The 20,116-nt window shown below is 38.5% G+C and overlaps 1 protein-coding gene across 7 annotated transcripts in view; it reads right to left on the bottom strand.

Annotated features, from left to right (window-relative positions):
• LOC137198103 (gamma-aminobutyric acid type B receptor subunit 1-like) overlaps positions 1–20,116 on the bottom strand; it is a 175,121-nt gene that overhangs the window by 51,600 nt on the left and 103,405 nt on the right. For 6 of the 7 annotated variants that reach the window (XM_067611751.1, XM_067611752.1, XM_067611750.1 and 3 more), the window contains exons 3-6: positions 13,624–13,688; positions 12,515–12,653; positions 4,239–4,424; positions 3,512–3,529 (exon numbers count right to left, since the gene is read on the bottom strand). In XM_067611751.1, coding sequence (XP_067467852.1) covers positions 3,512–3,529; positions 4,239–4,424; positions 12,515–12,653; positions 13,624–13,688 — 408 coding nt within the window. Of the gene's footprint in view, positions 1–3,009; positions 3,395–3,511; positions 3,530–4,238; positions 4,425–12,514; positions 12,654–13,623; positions 13,689–20,116 lie in introns of those variants that run through there. The other variant, XM_067611754.1, reaches the window with a different exon arrangement.

The following is a 20,116-nucleotide window of genomic DNA, read 5'->3' as shown; positions in this document are numbered from 1 at the left end:
GAGTGAAGAAGACACAAAACTTGCAATTTGTAGTACCTTTAAGTCCAATTTTTTTTTTTTTTAAATCGTATTAATTTTTATAAAGAAAAAATCAGATTTGGCAAAAATTGGAATCAGTAGGTCAGACTGTTAAAAAAAATTGGAAACCAAAATCAACCAAGAAAATTACATCATTAATATTAATATGAAACAGTGACATCTGTGTCATTTTTGTTTAATGTAATGTTTTTTTATTTGTATGTCAGCTCTTTGACCATGCCAGAGTGGAGCATTGGAGCCCATCTTGGAACTCGACTCACACTCAACCTTGATGACTCAAACTTGGACTCAGGTAATGGGCACTTGACTCAAACTCTTCTTTGGTGACTTAGACTTGGTTTGACTTGGACTCGAGATTTAGTGACTCGACTACAACACTGACATGGGTATAATAAATTCTGTTTTCTTTATTAGAATATATTTATGGGCAGGGCAGGCTTCCTTTGGCCTCCGAGAGAAACCGCCTCTGTGTTTAAAGAGTCACTAAAAGGTGAGATGAAACCACTCCTCGAAGGTCTCTATTTCTAGTTAAAAAAGGGTGTCTGAAACTTAACTCACAGTAAGTCCAACACACAGAAGTCTGGAGTGACATAATAATAATCTGAAATCTGAGCAATTGTTGAGCTATGATGGAAAGAAAGAAAACATATATGCCAATGTCGGCCGATAATATCAGCCAGCCGATATATCAGTTGGGTTCTGAGTGTAATCCTCCTACTCCAAAAGAGATGATTAATTGAATGATACTACTGAGAAAATTATGCATACAGAAATGAAAGTCAAGGATTCCTTGAAAGCAGTAACCAGCAAACAGAGTGTCTAAACACATGATAAGTGTATTTCCAAACAGCGCTGTAGGTACTACAGGAAACTGACGTTATGTCCTCTGTATTTTTTCTTGGAATATGTGGGTTTTGGCATCCTGGAGGGAGTTATAACTACTCTAACTATTTGTAGTGTGTAAGAGTCTGCCAACAGCCAGATCACAACCTGCATGACAAATGACACCTGATCTGGTGAAATTTGGCTCAATTCTAAAATAAATCAGGGATGAACAATTCAGCGTTAAAATTGAGCCAGGAAGATTTTATTCCTGGGAGGCTCTGAAGGAATATTTATGCCTTTATGTTTAGAGACAGACTTTACAGAAACAGTAAATATGAGAAATCCAAACAAGAAAAGTTAGACATTGGCTGCTGCACCTATGAGTTAGTGTACATAAAGTACATACATTTTTTTTTTTTTAGAATTAAGTCTCCCTTTTTTTGTTTTAGTGTTTTGTGATATGTTGGTTGTATTTACATTTTCTTGTTATGTGTATTTTGAACATTATTCTTGTATTTAATTGCCATACTTTTTGTTTATCTATAATGTTTCTGGTGTTTTTTAATTAAACATGTTAAAAATAGATTTTAAAATACTTTCTTTTCTTGTCCTCACTCCCAGTCACATTGAAACCCAATGGAAAGAGGTTAAATGGTAAAAGGTAACTAATGAATTTCAGTCACAGTTCATGAAGATGCCATGTATAGAATGGGAATGCAAGGGAAACTGAATAATGGCACAATTTCTAGATGAAAACACTGATTGTAAAACATAATTGACACCATTCTGATCTAAAAACAAAGTTGATATAAAAACTAAAACATAAAAACATGAAAATAATAAACCATGGGAATGGTTTTATAGTTGTCCTAGTTATACAATCCTGTTTGTTTTTCCACAGTCAAGCAGTCTATCAGGTCAGTTTTGCTCCCCAGACAGGAAAAAGGAAGTCCTAATTTTAGCATAGACCTGCCAACAAATATATTCAGCATAGCAGTTGTTTGATGCGTGATTATTCACAGGATATTACTTAAACCACAGACTGAGGCAACTTAATGACCTCTAGTCTGAACAAAGACACATGAGATTCTCAGGCTTGAAAAATGCCACCTACTCGTCATCTGGAATGGAAGCAGCTCTGTCATGTTATAAGCAGTGCAACATCGCCACCATGAGATTCACTGGCAGTACTGTCAAAGGAGAATCAGTCTTATATCAGCAACTGAAACTATTCAGGGCCCCAAGCACTGAAAGTGCAAGGAACCTATTAATTTTTTAGAGATTATTAGGGCCTGTGCACCAAATGGTGAGAAGGCCATATTGTAATTCGAGGAATTATTAATTGGGCCCCTGGCACTGAACGTTCGAGGAATCTTGTTTTGTGCAGGTTATTATTAGGTCCTGAGCATGTCTTTCTTCAATAGTGGGAGCAAAGACAGAAAATCACTGTACAGGTACATTTACACATAACTCTTGTCTTAGTAATAGCAAGAATGTTATGTTTGGTGCATGTAGATTGCTTTTGTTTAACGATCTGTGATGTTGTAATGGGTTATGAGTAAGTAAATAGCTAATTGAGCTACGCTAGCAGCTACAGACTGATGAAATAATATATATTTTTTAACCCATTACAAAATTACAGATTATTAAACAAAAGAAATCTACATGCACCAGTTCAAAAATAGCATTCTTGTTATTACTAAGGTGGAAGTTATGTGTAAACATACCTGCGCATTGATTATCTGTCTTCTCCACTCCCACTCTGTCTTCTCCATGGACTTCCAAACTCCCTCTCTTGTTTACTAACTGTGGATGTTGCGAAGTTGTCACTCCGTTTGAGACTGACCAATAGAGGCATGTCTTACATCTTTCATTGTAGGTCCTGCCCCAAAATTCAGCTCAACAGCAAGCAAAACTTTTGGATTTGCAAACAAAACCTTTGGTTTCGCAAAGAAAAGTTTTTGATTTGCATTTTAATCACAAATTTATTTTACTTGCAATAAAATGTGTCTTGATTGCAATGTCAACAGTTTTACTCTCAAATCTATTTTTTGATTGCAAACCTATTCTGTTTGATTGCATAATAAAGACTCAAAAGTAACTTCACATGAAAGACTGAAGCAGAGAGAAACAGTGAGAGAGATGCAGTTTAAAAGACATGTTACAAAGTGACTTGAGTGGAGCTCTCTGCTCAGCAACACAACACGACTTGAGAGCAGGAAGCAACAGTCTGTTAATTTTCACATTCTGTTTTCTTCAGGTCTCTCCTGAACATTTTTCCAGACTTAATGTTATGTTCTTTTTGAGCTGACAACATCAGGATATTGAACTCCTATGTCCACACGTAGCATTTCTCACACAGGATGAATTTCTTCAACCAATATTCCAAGTTCAGCAGCAGAAAACAAGAACTATCCTAATTAGTCCAGGCTTAAGGATTTATTGGTCTTCACTCCATCCAGTCACTTTAGCAGTGTGTTTCATTGATTAACAAACTTTCACCCACAGAGCAGGGACTTAAACCTGCAGCCTTTTCAGTCAAGTCGACCATGTTGGTTGCACAGATACAAAGATTTCAGCATCATTCAGTTTAGTTGGATTAAGTCATGCAGTATACCTCATCAGTAAAGAATGAAAATGTTCTTACCTTTGTAGTGTCGATCATCTTTGGAAACAAAAAAGAAAAGTCAAATCAGACAGACAGAGTCAGTTCATCTTGAAAAGTTAGAGTCAGAATATCTTCCAGAGAGTTCAGCTGATGTAGGTCACTAACATACAGTGTAGCACTGGTGTCAAAGCACTCAAGATGTATACACTGCAAAAACACAGTCAGTCACTGTGAGCCATTTTTCTTTTCAATGGACACATTTAATAATTCTGAGAGCAGATATTCAATCAAGTGTTTTCACATTGTTGTGGTCTTGCTTGGTGATCGTAATAAAATTCCAATATTCACTTTCTTACAACGATTTCTGTTGTGTTTCTTACTTTTTTCATTAAAGTCACCTTCTCACACTGGTCTGAGCAGTCTCTGCTGTTTTTGAAGGGCCATCTACATGACATCTCACAGTTTCATGCTATTAAACTAATGGACAGTTGGTGACAATAATGACTCCACAAACAGCAAAGAACCAGCAGAAAGCAAGGAAGAGGGCTGCTATCAAAGCATTCAAGTTGGGATTCAAAATATTAAAAAATGGCTTTGACACAAAACATTCACCCTATTTTGTGCTATCTTCAGTATTGGTGACTGAGCAAAAAATATTGAACATCTATCCTGGACATTTTTTTGTTTTGTTTGTGTTGTGTTTTTGCCATTTAAAACCTGAATATTTATACATGCAGCAGAATGTGAAGTAATGAGAGTGACTCACAGTGACACACAGGTTTGGGTGTGTCCCACTTGCCCAACTTATTGCACTGTGTTGTGTTTCGGCCCATGAGGATGAAGCCAGGCAGACAGGTGTACTGCAGCACTGTACCCTCCACTGGGGGCCCCAAGGGCCACGAAGATACTCGGCCATTTTCCAATGACGTCCACACTCGAGGACACAACAACACTAAGACAGAAAGACACAGGAGACTTAATTCTATACATGTTCTGAAGAAGCATTTCATACTTTGTGACAGTGTGATAGCAGCAGAGTGAGCTGCTGTCTGCCACAATGTCTTTTTAAATACAACCCCTGGGTTGCAGCAAAGTTGGATGTTTTCAAACCTAACAAATAATGGCTTTAATCTCTCCATATAAAGCAGGGAATGTCTGTCCATCCATATAGGTATTAAGGGGACGGGCAATGTTCTCTCTGGGTTCTGAGAAATCAGCCTGTTCTGAACAGGCACGTTTTGAACGGGCACTGCACTAGTCTTATGTGACATGTGACATGTTTAATACAGATGTGGCCGAAGTTATTGGTACCCTTGCATTTTATTAAAATAATGCACCATTCACCCTGAACAAAGTTGAAATTAAAATATATTTTATTATCAGTGCATGTCTATGTTTGGTTTGCAGTGGAACAAAATAAAAAAGTTGTGAAAATAACTGAATTCATGCTTATTCTACAAAGACATTCTAAAATAGCCTGGACAAGATTATCAGTACCCTTTAGAAGTTGTAAGAAATAATTGGTTTGTAGTGATACTTTAAGCAGACTATTGTGTTTTAATTAATATCATAGGTGTTTTCAATCTTATAATCACTGATGCAGCCAGTTTAAAAGGAGAAAATTACTCACTCTGCTATTTTGTGCCACTGTGTGCATCACTTTGAACATGGAAAACGGAAGGAAAACTAGAGGGTGGTCTGAAGAAATTAGAAAAAGGTAATAGCCAAGTATGGTCAATGTAAATGTTACAAGACCAAGCTCCAAAGAGCTTGATGTTCCTGTGACCACTGTTATTAAAAAATTTAAGGCCCATGGAACTGTAGCTAACATCTCTGGATGTGGTCACAAGAGGAAAATTGGTTGAATGGTTGAGAAAGAACCAAGGAAAACTTCAATGCAGATCCAAGCTGATCTTCAAGTTCAAGGTACAATAGTTTCAAGTTGCACCATCTGTCGCTGTCTGAATGAAAATGGGCTCCATGGCAGAAGACCCAGGAAGACCCCACTTCTAAGAGAGAGACACAAAAAAGCCAGACTACCCTTTGCCAAAATTAATGTTGACAAGCCACAGTCCTTCTGGGAGAATGTGCTTTGGACAGATGAAACAAAATTAGAGCTTTTTGGTAAATCACACCAACCCTATGTTTACAGAAGAAAAGATGAAGCCCTCAAAAAAAAGAACACCATGCCTACTGTGAAACATGGAGGAGGCTCAGTGATGTTTTGGGGTTGCTTTGCAGCCTCAGGCACTGGGTGCCTTGAATCTGTGCAGGTCACAATGAAATCAGAAGACTATGAAGGCATTTTGGAGCAAAACATACAGCCCAGTGTCAGAAAGCTGTGTCTTAGTCACAGTTCACGGGTCTTCCAGAAGGATAATGACCCCAAACATACATCAAAAAGCACACAAGAGTAGATGAGAAGAAAACGTTGGACCATTCTGAAGTGGCCTGCTATGAGTCCTGATGTGAACCCCATTGAACATCTGCAGAAAGAGCTGAAACTTGCAGTTGGGAGACGGCACCCATCAAATCTGAGAGAACCTGGAGCAGTTTGCTCAAGAAGAGTGGGCCAAACTACCAGTGGAGAAGTGTAGAAACCTTATTCAGAGTTACAGAAAGTGCTTGACTGCAGATATTGCCTCCAAAGGCTGTGCTACAAAATATTAAGTTAAGGGTACCAATGTTTTTGGCCATACCATTTTCATTAGTTTTATTGTATCAAACAATATGTTAAGTTGTAAATCAAAAACAAAGTTTCAGTTATATTCATTGTGAAATAAAGAATGATGGATACCATATACTTCTGTCAGTTTCAACTTAATACAGAGAAACTAGTTTTTTAAAAAAAGGTGGAAGGGTACCAATATTTTCGGCCACGTCTGTATTAGTAAACTTTGAATAAACAAGCAAACAGTGAGCCTATCAGCTCCGTGTCTGAGTGCAGCAGGTACTGTTTGATATAAACATTGTCACATCACAGTGGGGTGGGGCTTCTGGGCTCTGACTTGCTGAGCGAGACAAAGGCACACGCCCTGCTCAGTTAAAACTGCCCAAGAGAAACGAATGAGCGCGCACACGCACACACACACACACACACACACACACACACACGACAAAAATACAGAGGTGGAGGCAGTACAACTAGCCAATAGGAGCACAGACATGTTTGATTGGCAGCAGAATCAACCAGTGGAAGGCCGTAAACTGCTTCTATGGTTTAACCTCAGTTTAGTCTCAATGGTGAAGTTTCTGTCTAGCTTTAAACCATTTAATTTATCAATTCCTTATTATTTTAATTGATACATTTGTCAATTGATACATATATACATGGTTCTCGAGAAATAATAAGTAATCACCCCATTCTGAACAGGCACGATTTGAACATGCATTGTACTAGTATGTATAAATGTTTAAATGGCCAGGTATGTGTGTGGGTATAGTCAAAATTCAGTCATTCTGTATATGGTTCTTTTGGAGGTAAATCCTTAGTGTGCATAAACCAAAATTTAGAACAGATGACAAGATGATGTCAGATTACTTTCGCTATTTCTAAAACAGGAGCAAAAACCTTTTTATCAAAGGAAATGAAAAGAGACTAGAGAAGAGTGAGTTCATTTAGTATTTTGAGACAACTCAGTTAATTTGTTCATTCATTCATTCATTGTTTTATTTACAGTAGACCTGCATTATGATGTGTTGTCATGTTAGTGTATTGTGATGAGTAGGGTGAATGTGTATTTTGTGTTGACACCTTGTAAACTGTGTAGACCTCTGGAAAATAGCTTCTGCTATACAGAATCTAATGTTAATAAACAAAGTTTAACAATGCAGTACAGTACACACTATTTGTGATAGCGTATGGTACCTATAATAACTAAATCTGTATTTCAAAATTTTTATTTCAGTCTGTAATGTAGCAGTGGCAAAGCAGTCTGTGTTGTTATGATACAGATCAGGTCAGGACTACTGTGGAAAAAAGGTTTATTACATTTTGGTGTTTATATGGTGTGTCGTCCTTCAATTTTACACACAACATTGATTTGATTTTGGCCATGCTAGCAGCATGGCTCTGTCTGAATGGATGAATCCTTCCCCTGACTTTTACTCTTGTGTCTTGTGTCTCTTGTGTCTACCAGCAGGTGTGTCTTCACAGGTACTGGATGAATTGCTATTAAATTACAGACATTCATGTTCCTCCCAGGATCATCTGTAACAACTTTAGTAACTAATTTTACCTTGTGCTATCACCAAAATTTCACTTGGTCCAACACTTTTATGATCAAATACCTGCATAACTAATAGCATTCCCATCAGCTGTTTAGTGCAAATTTTCAAATATTAGCATTCTAACACAGTAAAATTGGATGGTGAACATGGTAAACATCATACCTGCTTAGCATGTTAGCATGCTGATGTTAGCATTTAGCTCACAGCTTAACTCTACCTGAGTAATGCCTCACAGGGCTGCTAGCATGGCTGTAGACCCTTGAGGGCATATTTACTAAAGATCTTCTGCCCTTTTTTAGGGCATATCTCACATCTCGAGAACCGTCCATCCAATCTACATTGCTGGGGAATCAAGCAAGTGCAATGTCGATGTGTTAAGTTGTTTGAGAAGTGTTGAGTTGTTGAGCGATTCTCAAGAAATATATAACAATACCTCATAAACAACTTTGATCTGCTTCTTCTTCTGCCCATGGAATCAGCGAGCGGAAATACGGACATGGCCAATCTGCCATTGTACTTTGTACATTGTACTTTTTACATTGTACATTGTGGTCAGAGGTGCGATTACATCCATAGTGTTACTGACTTGAAAAAGTTCAAGAGACTTAAGCTCTACTATTGAACTGTGAATGAAACTTGACATGTACGTTCAAGCCTTGCTGATGTCTTAAGCATGTCCAAAAAAATATAAAAATACTTCATAAACAATTTTGCTTCTGCTTCTTCTGCATCAGAGGCAGGGCCCCGTTCATTCCTATGAAAGTTGCTCAGTGGCGCATGAAAAAAAGCGGTATAAAATTACCCAGATCTTCTGGGATCAATGGGCCCACAGAGCAAGCGCACAAGCAACTTTTGCCAGCCAAGCCAGCTACTTCTGGTTTAGCCCTCTGGCTAACTTGAATGGGGATAAAACAATTCAATCATGTGGCTCTTCTAGACTGTCGAAATGTGATTGGACCGAACGGATCAAATTCTGATAGGGAGACGAGTCATTTCACAGGGGTTGTGATGCTCAAAAAAATTATCTGCTGATTTACAGATGTCTCTTTCACAATGTAAGTCTATGGGAAAACCATGTGTGATGACTCCTACCTTGTAGTGCACTGTGTTCTGATTTCTCTGTATCTGTGATTAGCCTGTTGGTCATAGCTTACTATGTCCTCTAAAACACAACTAACTTCATATCCTTTTATGGCTGTTATATCATGCCATAAAAGGATCCCACTCCCCTTTTCTCTTTCTCTCTGGCATCATATAGCTAGTCAAGTTTGTACTTACACAAACGCAACACAATACATCTTGCACTCTTCATTTTTGTTTACTAGTGCAGTGCCCGTACAAAACATGCCTGTTCGGAGCAGGCCAATTTCTCAATACCTAGAGAGAACAGAGCCCGTCCCCTAAACGCCGTTCATGCAGACTATTGGTAGATGCTACAATTTACCAATGCTCCCATATCACCTCAAATGCAGGCTAACGGTAGATGCTTAGATGCACTAGAAACACAGTGAAATGAAAACTTCTTGGTAGCCAGTTCTCCATATCATCACATATCCCAGGGGTCAGCAATTAGGTTCAACCATGGGCCACTTTTTTTTTCAGAATTCTTCATTAGGGGGCTGTTAACAGGTATAATGAAAACACAGGTCTATGTGTTTTGTTTATTTCTTTTCATTCATTTAAGAACAAAATTGCTTAATAAAACGGTGTAGGATTGTATCTGAGGGCTGGTGTCATGTTTAACATCAGTAACTGAGGACTAACAGTTTATTTAAATCCTTGTCTGGCTAAAAATGTTGATGTTACTGTTAAAATCAAAACTTCAGCTTTCATCAGGGGCCAAATGACAAGCACCCAAATTATTTCTAAATTTCTTACACTTGTATATGAGAGGAATAGTTCAACACTTTAGGAAATATGTTTATTTTCTTTCTGAGCGTGAGATAACTCATGTTTGTGTGTAGTACAAAGAACAAAGCTGGAGTCAGGGTTCTGTATAAAATTAAATGACAATTTGAACTGGAACTATTTCTTGATGAACAACAGTTTATCTATCCGCCCAGTGACAGTGAAAATATACACACCTACCAACACTAAAGCTCACCAATTTGTGTCAGGATGTGGTATTGAGGCTAACTAGCTCTGTACTTAACACACAGACATGAAATTGCATTTCTCCTTTAAATTCATTTAACATGTACTTCCTACATTGTACAGTATATTTCTAAGTCGTGGCAGTGCAGAGCATAATACTTATGCATTTATTATAATCATGGTCTCTAAACAGAGGATTTCTGATGTTGATATGTCTCCATCATTAACTGTTATGGAACAACACAGACATTCATCAGTGTACCTGTTATTGGGGACTGATTCAGTTACTTCATCATTGCTAATCCACCACTGTGTCCACTCATTCACTACTTCATCTTCAGAGGACTAGTTTGAATTCAATGACAGTGACATCTTGAGGCCATTCAGGTTAGAGTAGAAGATGATTGTGTTTTATTTCTTTAGATTTCTCTGCGCTGTGTCCTGGCTGCATACCCACAGGAAGACTGTGTTCAACTGGACTCCTCTTACCTGCATCATAAAGGGAGTGTAGGTCAAGGTTATTTCACAGGAGAGGCACAGTATTTAGGTGTGAATGTGACAAAAACAAGCCTCAGCCATGATAATTGTATGTTCAATCAGAAACAGACAATAATTCATAATCATAATATGAGTTTCTAGCAGAGGAAAGTAACTAAATACATTTACTCAAGTACTATACAATTTTTAGGTACTTGTACTTTACTTGAGTATTTCCATTTGATGCTATGTTATACTTCCACTACATTTCAGAGGGAAATATTGTACTTTCTACTCCCCTACATTTATTTGACAGTTACTTTTCCGATGAAGATTTAGCACAATGGATAACATGACAAGATTTTAAAATACAACCCATTGTTAAAGATGAAATCTTTGTGGCTTTTGATGTCTTACAAAAAGTACTGTGTACTCAAGGTCTTATTTCAGGTGTCTGAGTTGTTAACAGTTCCACCAAATAGTGATTTTTCCCTCTAAACTTATCTTATGGTTCCATATCAAATGATCCAATATTTCACCAAAAATCAAACATTAAAGATAAAGTTCAAAAACTGAAACGAGATTTGTGATCAGAACTTTGTTTTTTCTTCTTTCCTCTCCCATTAATCATCTTACAAGCTCTCAGATTTATATGGTGACCCTTTGGAGGGGCCCAACCCCTAGGTTGGGAATCACTGGACTAAATTAGCTAACTGTATATAATGTAGTTCAAACTAGCCCCACCTCCATTAGCTAAAACAGTAACATGCTGCTTACACACTGATGCTTCAGTATTAATAATCTAATGATGTCATATATAATAATATAACAGGGACCAAACCACTACTTTTACTGCAATACTTTAACTACATCAAGCTGATAATATTTATGTACTTTTACTGTAGTAGGATTTTTCATGCAGGACTTTTACTTGTATTGGAGTATTTTTACATTGCTGTATTGGTACTTTTACTTAAGTAAAGGATCTGAACTTCTTCCAACACTGAGTTTCACTATGAAATTGAAAGTTACACAAAATATTAACAGCTAAAAATCACCAGAGTCTATTCTGACTTTTCTCACAGAAGTCCAGACACCAGGACGATATTGGCTTTTGATTAAGGGGGGGGGGGGGAATCAAGTACACAACGCAAACCCCACACAACATCAAAGCCACATTGTGTGGGGTCCAGGGGAAATACAGTGGCACACAGTGTAACACAGGAAAGAGGAATACCACATCCATAAAATTTAAAGAAATAATAATAAAATAATGAATAAGTCAGTTTTTACAATGAGTCGTTATGGTCTCAATCTCTAAATTCAGGCCCTCTAATAAGTGTACCAGTGGTCATTTTGGAAATTATTGCTCTGTTAATAAGATTTGAAGACTTGTACTAGCTTTGATGTCTGCCGTGTGGGCATTGATTGACAGCTGTGATTGACAATTGCCTGGGACGCTCTCCCCGCCTCTGGGACTATCGAACTATTGTTGCAATATTTCACTAAGTTTAATGTTACTTGATAACGGTATCTGCCCTGTTAGCATAATTTCGCTAATGTAGCTAATGTCAGCTCTAGTGTGCAGTGCTGTGTTCCCGGTAAGCTAGCGTTAGCTTGGGTCCGAGTTAGCGGAACGCGTCTCCAGAATGTAAAAGACAACACCCTATACTCCTTATTTGTAAGATCCTGGCTCCAAATGGAAAAGATGGCATTGAATATAAGCTGCAACTCTTGGCTTCAAACTGGCTCCAGTGCAAACCAATGGGTGACATCTCACCTCTCTATGTCCATTTTTATATACAGTATATGGAAACAATACTGTCCAGCTGTTTTAAAACCCAGAGTCTCAACCTGGAAAGAGAGTTTTAAGGGCAAAAAACATGCTAGAAATTAACAGCAACTAATGACACTTCTAAGATTTGATAACACAAACATCAATGCAGTAAATATCTTTTTAGGAACAAATTCATGATTTTGCATTTCCTGTACCTTTAATGTGACAGACAAAATGTTTCTGAAGAAAGCCTTGAACGTAATGATGCTAAGGGATTTTGCCTGTGAGGACAAAGAATGCAGGAGTCTCTATTCAGCATAAAATCACCACAGAGGATATCTGACCTTCTGTGGCAGAAGATCAGGCACTCAGTGATGAAGTATACATACAGTATGTCTGGAGCAGTGTGTCAGGTGGGAGATGAATGGATGTGTGATTGGAGAGTCAGCTGAGGTCAAACTCACAACATCTGCTGCGCTGGCTCAGATCAGTCCACGTGCTGTTGGGCAAACACTTCCTGACCTTGGGTCCCACAATCACCCTGTTGCCCCTGCAGATGTACTCTATCTCATAGTCCACAGGGAGAACCTGCACACTGCGGATCTACACACACACACACACAAACACTGTATTGTGAGCTGTATTGTTTGTAAAGGTAGAGAATGCATTTTGATCATGTATAGTGTAGACTGTGTTTGTATCTGCAGATGTACAGGATGTGTTCCACCATCCAATCATGCTCAGAGTCCTTTAGATACAACACTTGTCAGTTAATGTAACATGAGTTACAAGGAAATACTACTGCACTGTGAGAATGCTTACACAGAACTCAAAGATGGTTCATATTGATAAATTGATGTTGCAAGTAAATGAGTACTTCAGTGGTTTAAAATTGCACTCATAAAGTTCATACATTTTAAACAGAAATATGAAAAAAATTTCCAGTCACTTCTACTTTGCTGTTTTTTTATTTCTGTTGAGCTCATTGTCGTTGCGTCATTTAATGTGAAACACATCAAGTCTTGCAATGGTTCCAAAGGCCTAGTATCTCCCATTCATGTTATGCTTTTAATGTCAAACACCTGCAGGAAGTGGTGGGTATGACATGACTCTGTGCTGTGAAAATGTACATTTTGCTGAATGTGAACTATTGTAGTACCAGTAATTACACTTGTCCTCAGTGATTTTAACCAAGCCTTTACTAGCAACCGGCCTGTATTTATTCATTCATTATTTGAATTCTGGCTTTGATTTGAGATAAACTAATAAAATAAGATAATTTTGATATTCATCAGAACATGATGTAAATTGAGACTATAAATTAAATATAAACTTTAGGCCATACTGACCAGCCTTAGTTCAATCCACACAATCATCTTATGCTGACATGGTGACATCAAGTGTGCATAAATTTGGTTGTTTTATGTCAAAATGTTACCACTATTATGGGTGAAGGGACGATAATAGTGTAACCCCATTATAGTGTTGCATTTGTGAAGTGAATACCAGACTTGTGACTTTGAATTGTTCTTTCTGCAGTTTTAATCAGTGTATGGTAGCAGCCATTCCTCACCTGTTCTTGTGTCAGGCCTCTGTACCTTATCCCTCCATCTCTGGGAGGACGGATGATAGCACAACCTGAAAGAGAGACATACCGTCAGGTGGAGCAGAAAACAACCCCACCCTCACTCCAGCTCCTATCTTTCTCAATCTGTCAGCTGTTAATCAGCTGCAAGACAGATGACTCTGCTTTTTAACACTCATCCTGGATCCTGACAGCTTGTGGCAGTACTGATCCTCCAGACCACAGCTGATCGGAAAGTAGCCTGAGAACCAGCTCCCAGCCACATAAAATAAAGAAAAACAAATAATAGTCACTTGGAGAAACCACCTCACAAGGTTCTGTACATAGGGAAACATCCCCTTAATACACAAATGCCTCTTCAACAATAATGAAAAAATGCCTCTTCGATAGTTATAATGAAAAAAATGCCTCTTTGATATGAACAAACAAATGCCTCTTTAATATGTATAATAAACAAACAAAATAAAGCCTGCAGTTGTTAGGCTATCATGAGGCAAGCACAACCCCCTGCACAAACAGCACTAAGATCAACCGAATGCAGGTAACTTGGTTGAAAGGATTATTTTTCGTATTCACTCAAAAGGTACCCTCAAATCAGAAAGGCAAAAGACCAGAAAGAAAACTCAAAAGGGCCTGAACAAACCAGAGTTTCTGTCTGACAGTCTCTACATATGAGGTCTGCAGCCAGTTGAGGGAAGAACAGAGTGCAGTGCAGTTTCTCTCCTCTCTTAAACCCCAGAAAAAGGCGTTGCCACACCCTGATTGGCCAAGAGGGGAATGAACTTAGCTGCCCTCAATTACTATTTGGGAGCCAGTCCCTACACCCTGCACAACAGGTGATCTGAATACCCCTCCAATCAACCCAGAGGGATTTCGACATGCAACTATCCGAATTCGGAACAGGGAGACAGGGAAATGACAGCAAGTCCCACGAATGGGTGGCTGCTACAAGCTACACAGACAGTCCAATTTAAGAGTCTTTGAAAACAATCTTATATTGTTTCCAAAAACATTATTATGGTAATATTCTGTATTTTTCTTCATGTCAGCAGTTTATTTATACTCAATCCCACACACACTGTCCCGCTGCTAGAAATACTCACTAGAGCACCAAATGTGGATTGATCCACTGCTGTACCATTTCCTCCTGTTTGGGTAACATTTGTTAAGAACTACAGTGAATGGCTGTTTTAGGAAATTACTGAGACTTTTTAAATAATTTAAATATATATTTGGAAGCCGTTTTTAAATACTTACATCCTCAGAGTGAGATAGAGAGATACTTTGTCATGACAAAGTAATTAAAGTTAGGGGTGCTAAAAGAAACTCACTGTATTTCTTACTGTATAAATACAATACTGTATTTATTGTATTAACAATATTGTAGACCAATTTAACAAGTCAAGCCAAAGTCAATTTTATTTATATAGTGCCAAATCACAACAGACATTATCTCAGGGCACATAGAGCATGTCTAGACCATACTCTTTAATTTACAGAGACCCAGCATTCCCCTATAACCAAGGACTTGGCAACAGTGGCCAAAACTCCCCTTCAACAGGAAGAAACCTCAAGCAGAACTGGACTCTACATGCCTTGACCTTAACAATGTTTTAGACAACAGTACAGAAAGCAAAGTTGAACAAAGCAGCCTCATCAATTACACACAACACTGTATGTAAGAGCAGAAAATTGCGAGAGAAATTGAGAGGAAGTCAGTGAGATGCATTCTTGAAACAGAAGAGAAAAGGTTGTGAGGTTCTCATCGTTCATAGAAACAAAGTGCAAAGAGAATACAGGCCTACTCTAAACACCATCAGACTTTAGTGCAACCCCTACAGTGCAGTACAGTACAGTACAGGATCTATGCTATCATTAAGAACTAAAAAACCATGTCCTCGCATCTAAATGATTTTAACATGCTAGTGGCATGTCTCTATGGATGGCAATGTTGCTCTGTGCGTCAGTAGCTGACTCCACCTGGTTTGGTCCAGACTGAACAACTACTAGACTGGCACAAAATTTCTTACAATTATTTATGGATGCCAGAGAATGGATCCTAATAACTTTGGTGATCTTCTGACTTTTCATCTAGCGCCATACATGGTAAAATGTGATAACTGCAGAGTGGCAGTAATTGAAAATAGAGAAATGTTGCCTTATGTGGGCTGTAGACTCCCACTTTTGCTAATCAGCTCAGCTGTATCTGTCTGGAATCAACTCTTTGGCTGACAGTGTGAGCAGGGATGGAACATAAACTGGTGGAAACTGACTCATGTCATCCTTGGTTATTTTAATTAAGACACAGTAGAACTAGTAGACATAGTAGAACTCCTCTGAAACAGCTCTAGTATTATGTGCACACAAGAGAAAGTCCAACCTTGCCAGTGCATCAGCAGCAGTCACACTGCAAATGGAAATAAGAATTTCGATAATAAATGGATGAATAAAACCAAAATACAAGTTGTATCCTTCCACAAACACTGGTATATACATTTAAAATTATAAACAGCTGATTTTTATCATGCATATTATGTGGTGCTGCAGCACCCTTGGTACTCCACTTCCTGCATCCATGTCAATAGGAACCAATGGCATTGGGGTTGAGAGCCACATAAAAGTAGGAAAGTCAAAGTATTGAGAAATGGAGTAACACATTTTTCATGGGATTTGCTGAGTGTAAGAAAAATACAGAATAACACCAGACTTAAGGGCTCAGTATACTTCAAAGGAAGTGCTTGATAGTCAAAACCCTCTCCCCCTACACCTCTCCAATGTCACAATAGAGGGGCTGTGTCCAACAATTTCTGTAACTTTCTGAAACCCACAATCTCTCAATCACGACCACTTCATGCAGCAAAGGTAGGCAGAGCTTGAACTTCTCTCAAGTTCTATTTTTTCCATTCTTCACACAACACTGCACACATGTCAATTCCCTTATTTGATCATTCCTCAAAATCTTTCTGGTACACCATCATGAAGGCTGTTCCAATGCGTTTATTTCTGTTCGGAGGATCAAGGATCAGGGAGCAAGAAGGGATCCTTGAGTGAGGATACACTAGAGCAGCCTTTGAGGAAATCTTTTACCGACTGACACACCCATTTATTGGAAATCGGTTAGCGATTGGACGCTGCAGCCATTTGGACTGCTCTGATACCGCATCAAAACATCACCACAGTTCGATACTGCCATGCAAAAATAACAGATTCAACTTATGTGTTGGTCTGATCCACAAAAGAACCACAGACAAGTTAAAAAGTTAAATCAGTTTTATTTATTTAGTGCTAAATCACAACAGAAGTTATCTCAGGGCACTTTTCACATCGAGCGGGTTTAGAGCGTACTCTTTAATTAACAGAGACCCATCATTCCTCCATGAGCAAACATTTGGCGACAGCAGCAACGTAAAACTCCCCTTTAATGGGAAGAAACCTCAAGCAGAACTGGGCGGCGGGGGAGAGGAGAAGGGAGAGAGGGAGGGGGGGAGCAGGTAGAAAGAGAGCATGGCACAATGCAAGTTCCACATAGAGATGTATAATAATAAAAATAATAATAACAATAATAATAAGACTAATTAAAGCTGCAAGCAGCATTGGTCGGGACCTCACGCTCTGGCCCGTCAGGATCAGATCATTTTGCTTTTAAAAATGAGGGATATTTCTTACAAGAGTGGTGTGCTTTTATTTTGAAAGTTTGATTGACATGTGTACTGTCAGGTGTGTAGAGACAATAAGTAAGTGCAGCTGGACACAGAAAAATACTCATATATTTCAATGGAGAGTGTGAGCGAACCCACACCTTTTTGAACATTTACTGCTTCCACATAGTTTTAGTTACAGACTTCATTTGAACTTTAAATGAGTAACGAGACTTTGACCTACAAATCTTGAATTCATATGTGTTTTCTATCTTTTACTGTTTTTGACATATTAGAGTTTGACTTTTAGAGTCTTTTCTTGCTCCTCCTGTGATTTTATAATGAGTGTGTATTGCGGAAAGTTTCACAGCACTGAGGGAGTGACATCACCAGGAGCAGTTGGAGAGGAGGATTTTAGAGTATGCTTCTTGTAAAATATCATATCCTCATACATCCCATGTCTTTGGCCAAATCTTACATTAAAAATCATATTTTAGTAGGAAATTTCATGGCGAATCCATTGATATGGGTTTGAAAGTGGTCAGACTTATCGTGTAGACGTCAGAAGCCTCTGTTTGACGCAAAGTTCATGCCTCCCCATTGGTTTACATTGTAAGGGTGATGTGGCACTGCAACTTTGAGGGCTTATAAAATCCAAACCCTTTGAGTTATTACAAAGTTTTTACCAATTTTTTTTCAACATAGCATCATAAGTCATCTAATAAAGTTTGAAGCCGATACCTTTAATGCCCTCAGAGGAGATAGCGTTTGTTCAGGGGCCAAAATTGGGGCAAAGTCTTATTTTGAAAGGCTAATTGCGGACTTCCTGTTGGATTTAGGTCAGGGGTGTCAGCATATGTTTTGTAGGTCTTGATGAGATGAATAATTGAGTTTTGGTTTGATCTCTCTACTACATTCCTACGGGCCGTGGCGGCCATTTTAGTTACATAGGTGGCGCTAGAGAGCACATTTTGGCACTATGGGGGTTAATTTTTACATTTTATCAAATTTTTCACCAGACCTGATGTGCATGCCAAATTTGGTGGGTTTTTGAGCATGTCTAGGGGGTCAGATTCAGGGTTTAAGTGGCGTAATAATAAAAAGAAAGAAACGAACACACGAAAAACAATAGGGCCCTCGCCCTTAGGCAAGGACTACTGTTTTACAGTAGTCCTCTGCCTTTTGGGTTCGGTCCCTAATAATAATAATTGCAGCAGTGGGTGTTGAGCAGGATCACTGTGGCAGTGGGTGGCTTGCAATCACAGATCCAGATTCTATAGCTCTGGAGGCAGAAATGTGAGGAGCCGCTGGCTGGGTAACACCAGCTGGTCATCTCAGCTGCTAGCAGCCCAAGTCCTGCGTCGTAATCCTGGGGAGAACATGATCCGATGAACTGATCTGTGCAGCTCTTTGGTGATTTACCACTGGCTTTGACATCTCTCCAGCATTTTGATATATGATATAATTCCTTTTGGAAGATAATTGTTGGCTTCACAGATGAAATCTAACAATTGTGGCCACATGAAGTTTAGCAAAAGTTGAGTCAGGAAGATTTTTTGCATGCTCAGGTCGTTAGTATAATATCTCAAACCATGGCTGCAGTTGAGTAGTCTTTTTTGCTTAGGAAGGTTCCTAACTAAGTGAAATGACCCGGAAGTATCTAAGTGGCAGCCATGATAAGAGCTGGTCGAATTCTTTAAATGCTAAGGAAAAGTGCATCAGTACTTCCTTTCTAATCTCCTTTAGCATAGGGTACACTTGACCATCCTATACAAAAGGAAAGGAGATAATTCCGTCCCACACTGCCTTACAGCACCAAGCGATGCACCATTCACAAACTCAAACAATTAAACCCACATTACACATCCACAGCAGTCCGTGTATCCTCTGTCCAAAGCTGTGTTCAGCTTGTTTTATAACAGGATAAACAAATACACAAAGCATTATATGTTTTTCATGTGAATTAAAAAACAGAAATTTGCGTGCTTTTCCTGTTTTCATCTTCAAATCAGCAATTGGAATAGAAATTAAACCAAACCCAGAAAACAACTTGTATTTTGCTTTTATTGCTATATGTATATTATCTGCCCCTACTGCATCTCTTCAAAACACTGTCATTGACTATGCTTGCTACAGCATCTATAGTTTAGATAGATAGATAGATAGATAGATAGATAGATAGATAGTCAATGAATCAATGATAACCGGTCCTGTTGGCGTGTCTGGATGAAGTTAGGCTGCTTTCCACTTTTTCTTTCCCTGTACAGTGTTTCCCTGTTGAGCTGCAGTGGACGGATCATAACAAAATGAGGGAATGTGGCACTAAAACAACTGTAACGTTTCTTGAGTTTATTAAATACCTGCAGGGATCACCCACATGAAGAAAGATGCTGTGTGCATTTACGCACCAGGCACAGCAGCGTAACATCATTATTTAAATCACCAGACATGCCGTTTCTTCACACAGCCTGTATCAACCATAAAAACTTTAAAGCACAATCAAGTCAACATTTCAAGTTGTGTGTGATGGTTCTTAAGCTGTTATATGCACAGGCTAATAACAGATCATAATCGGCATATTAACCATAACACAGAAGTTTTTCAAGAGAAAGGGATATGAGATGTTTTTAGTCAGATGATGGTTTTAATTCATCATGTTTGAAACTTAAGAATGATGATATGAACAGTAGTAACATGTTCTGTCTATCTTTCATACATTTAACTTTTATTTTCATACAAAAATTGGGATTCAGGAGGGTGAGCATGAGCAAGCATTCTCAATGTGACAATGTCCTTTCAGTTTTGTGGCTGTATTTTGTACTGTGTTTTGTGGCTATATTCCT

The sequence above is a fragment of the Thunnus thynnus genome, chromosome 15 (assembly GCF_963924715.1).
Source record: "Thunnus thynnus chromosome 15, fThuThy2.1, whole genome shotgun sequence".
In the NCBI taxonomy this organism is placed as follows: Eukaryota; Metazoa; Chordata; class Actinopteri; order Scombriformes; family Scombridae; genus Thunnus; species Thunnus thynnus.
Note: the sequence above shows the minus strand (reverse complement) of the source record. Positions and strands in the feature narration are given on the sequence as shown.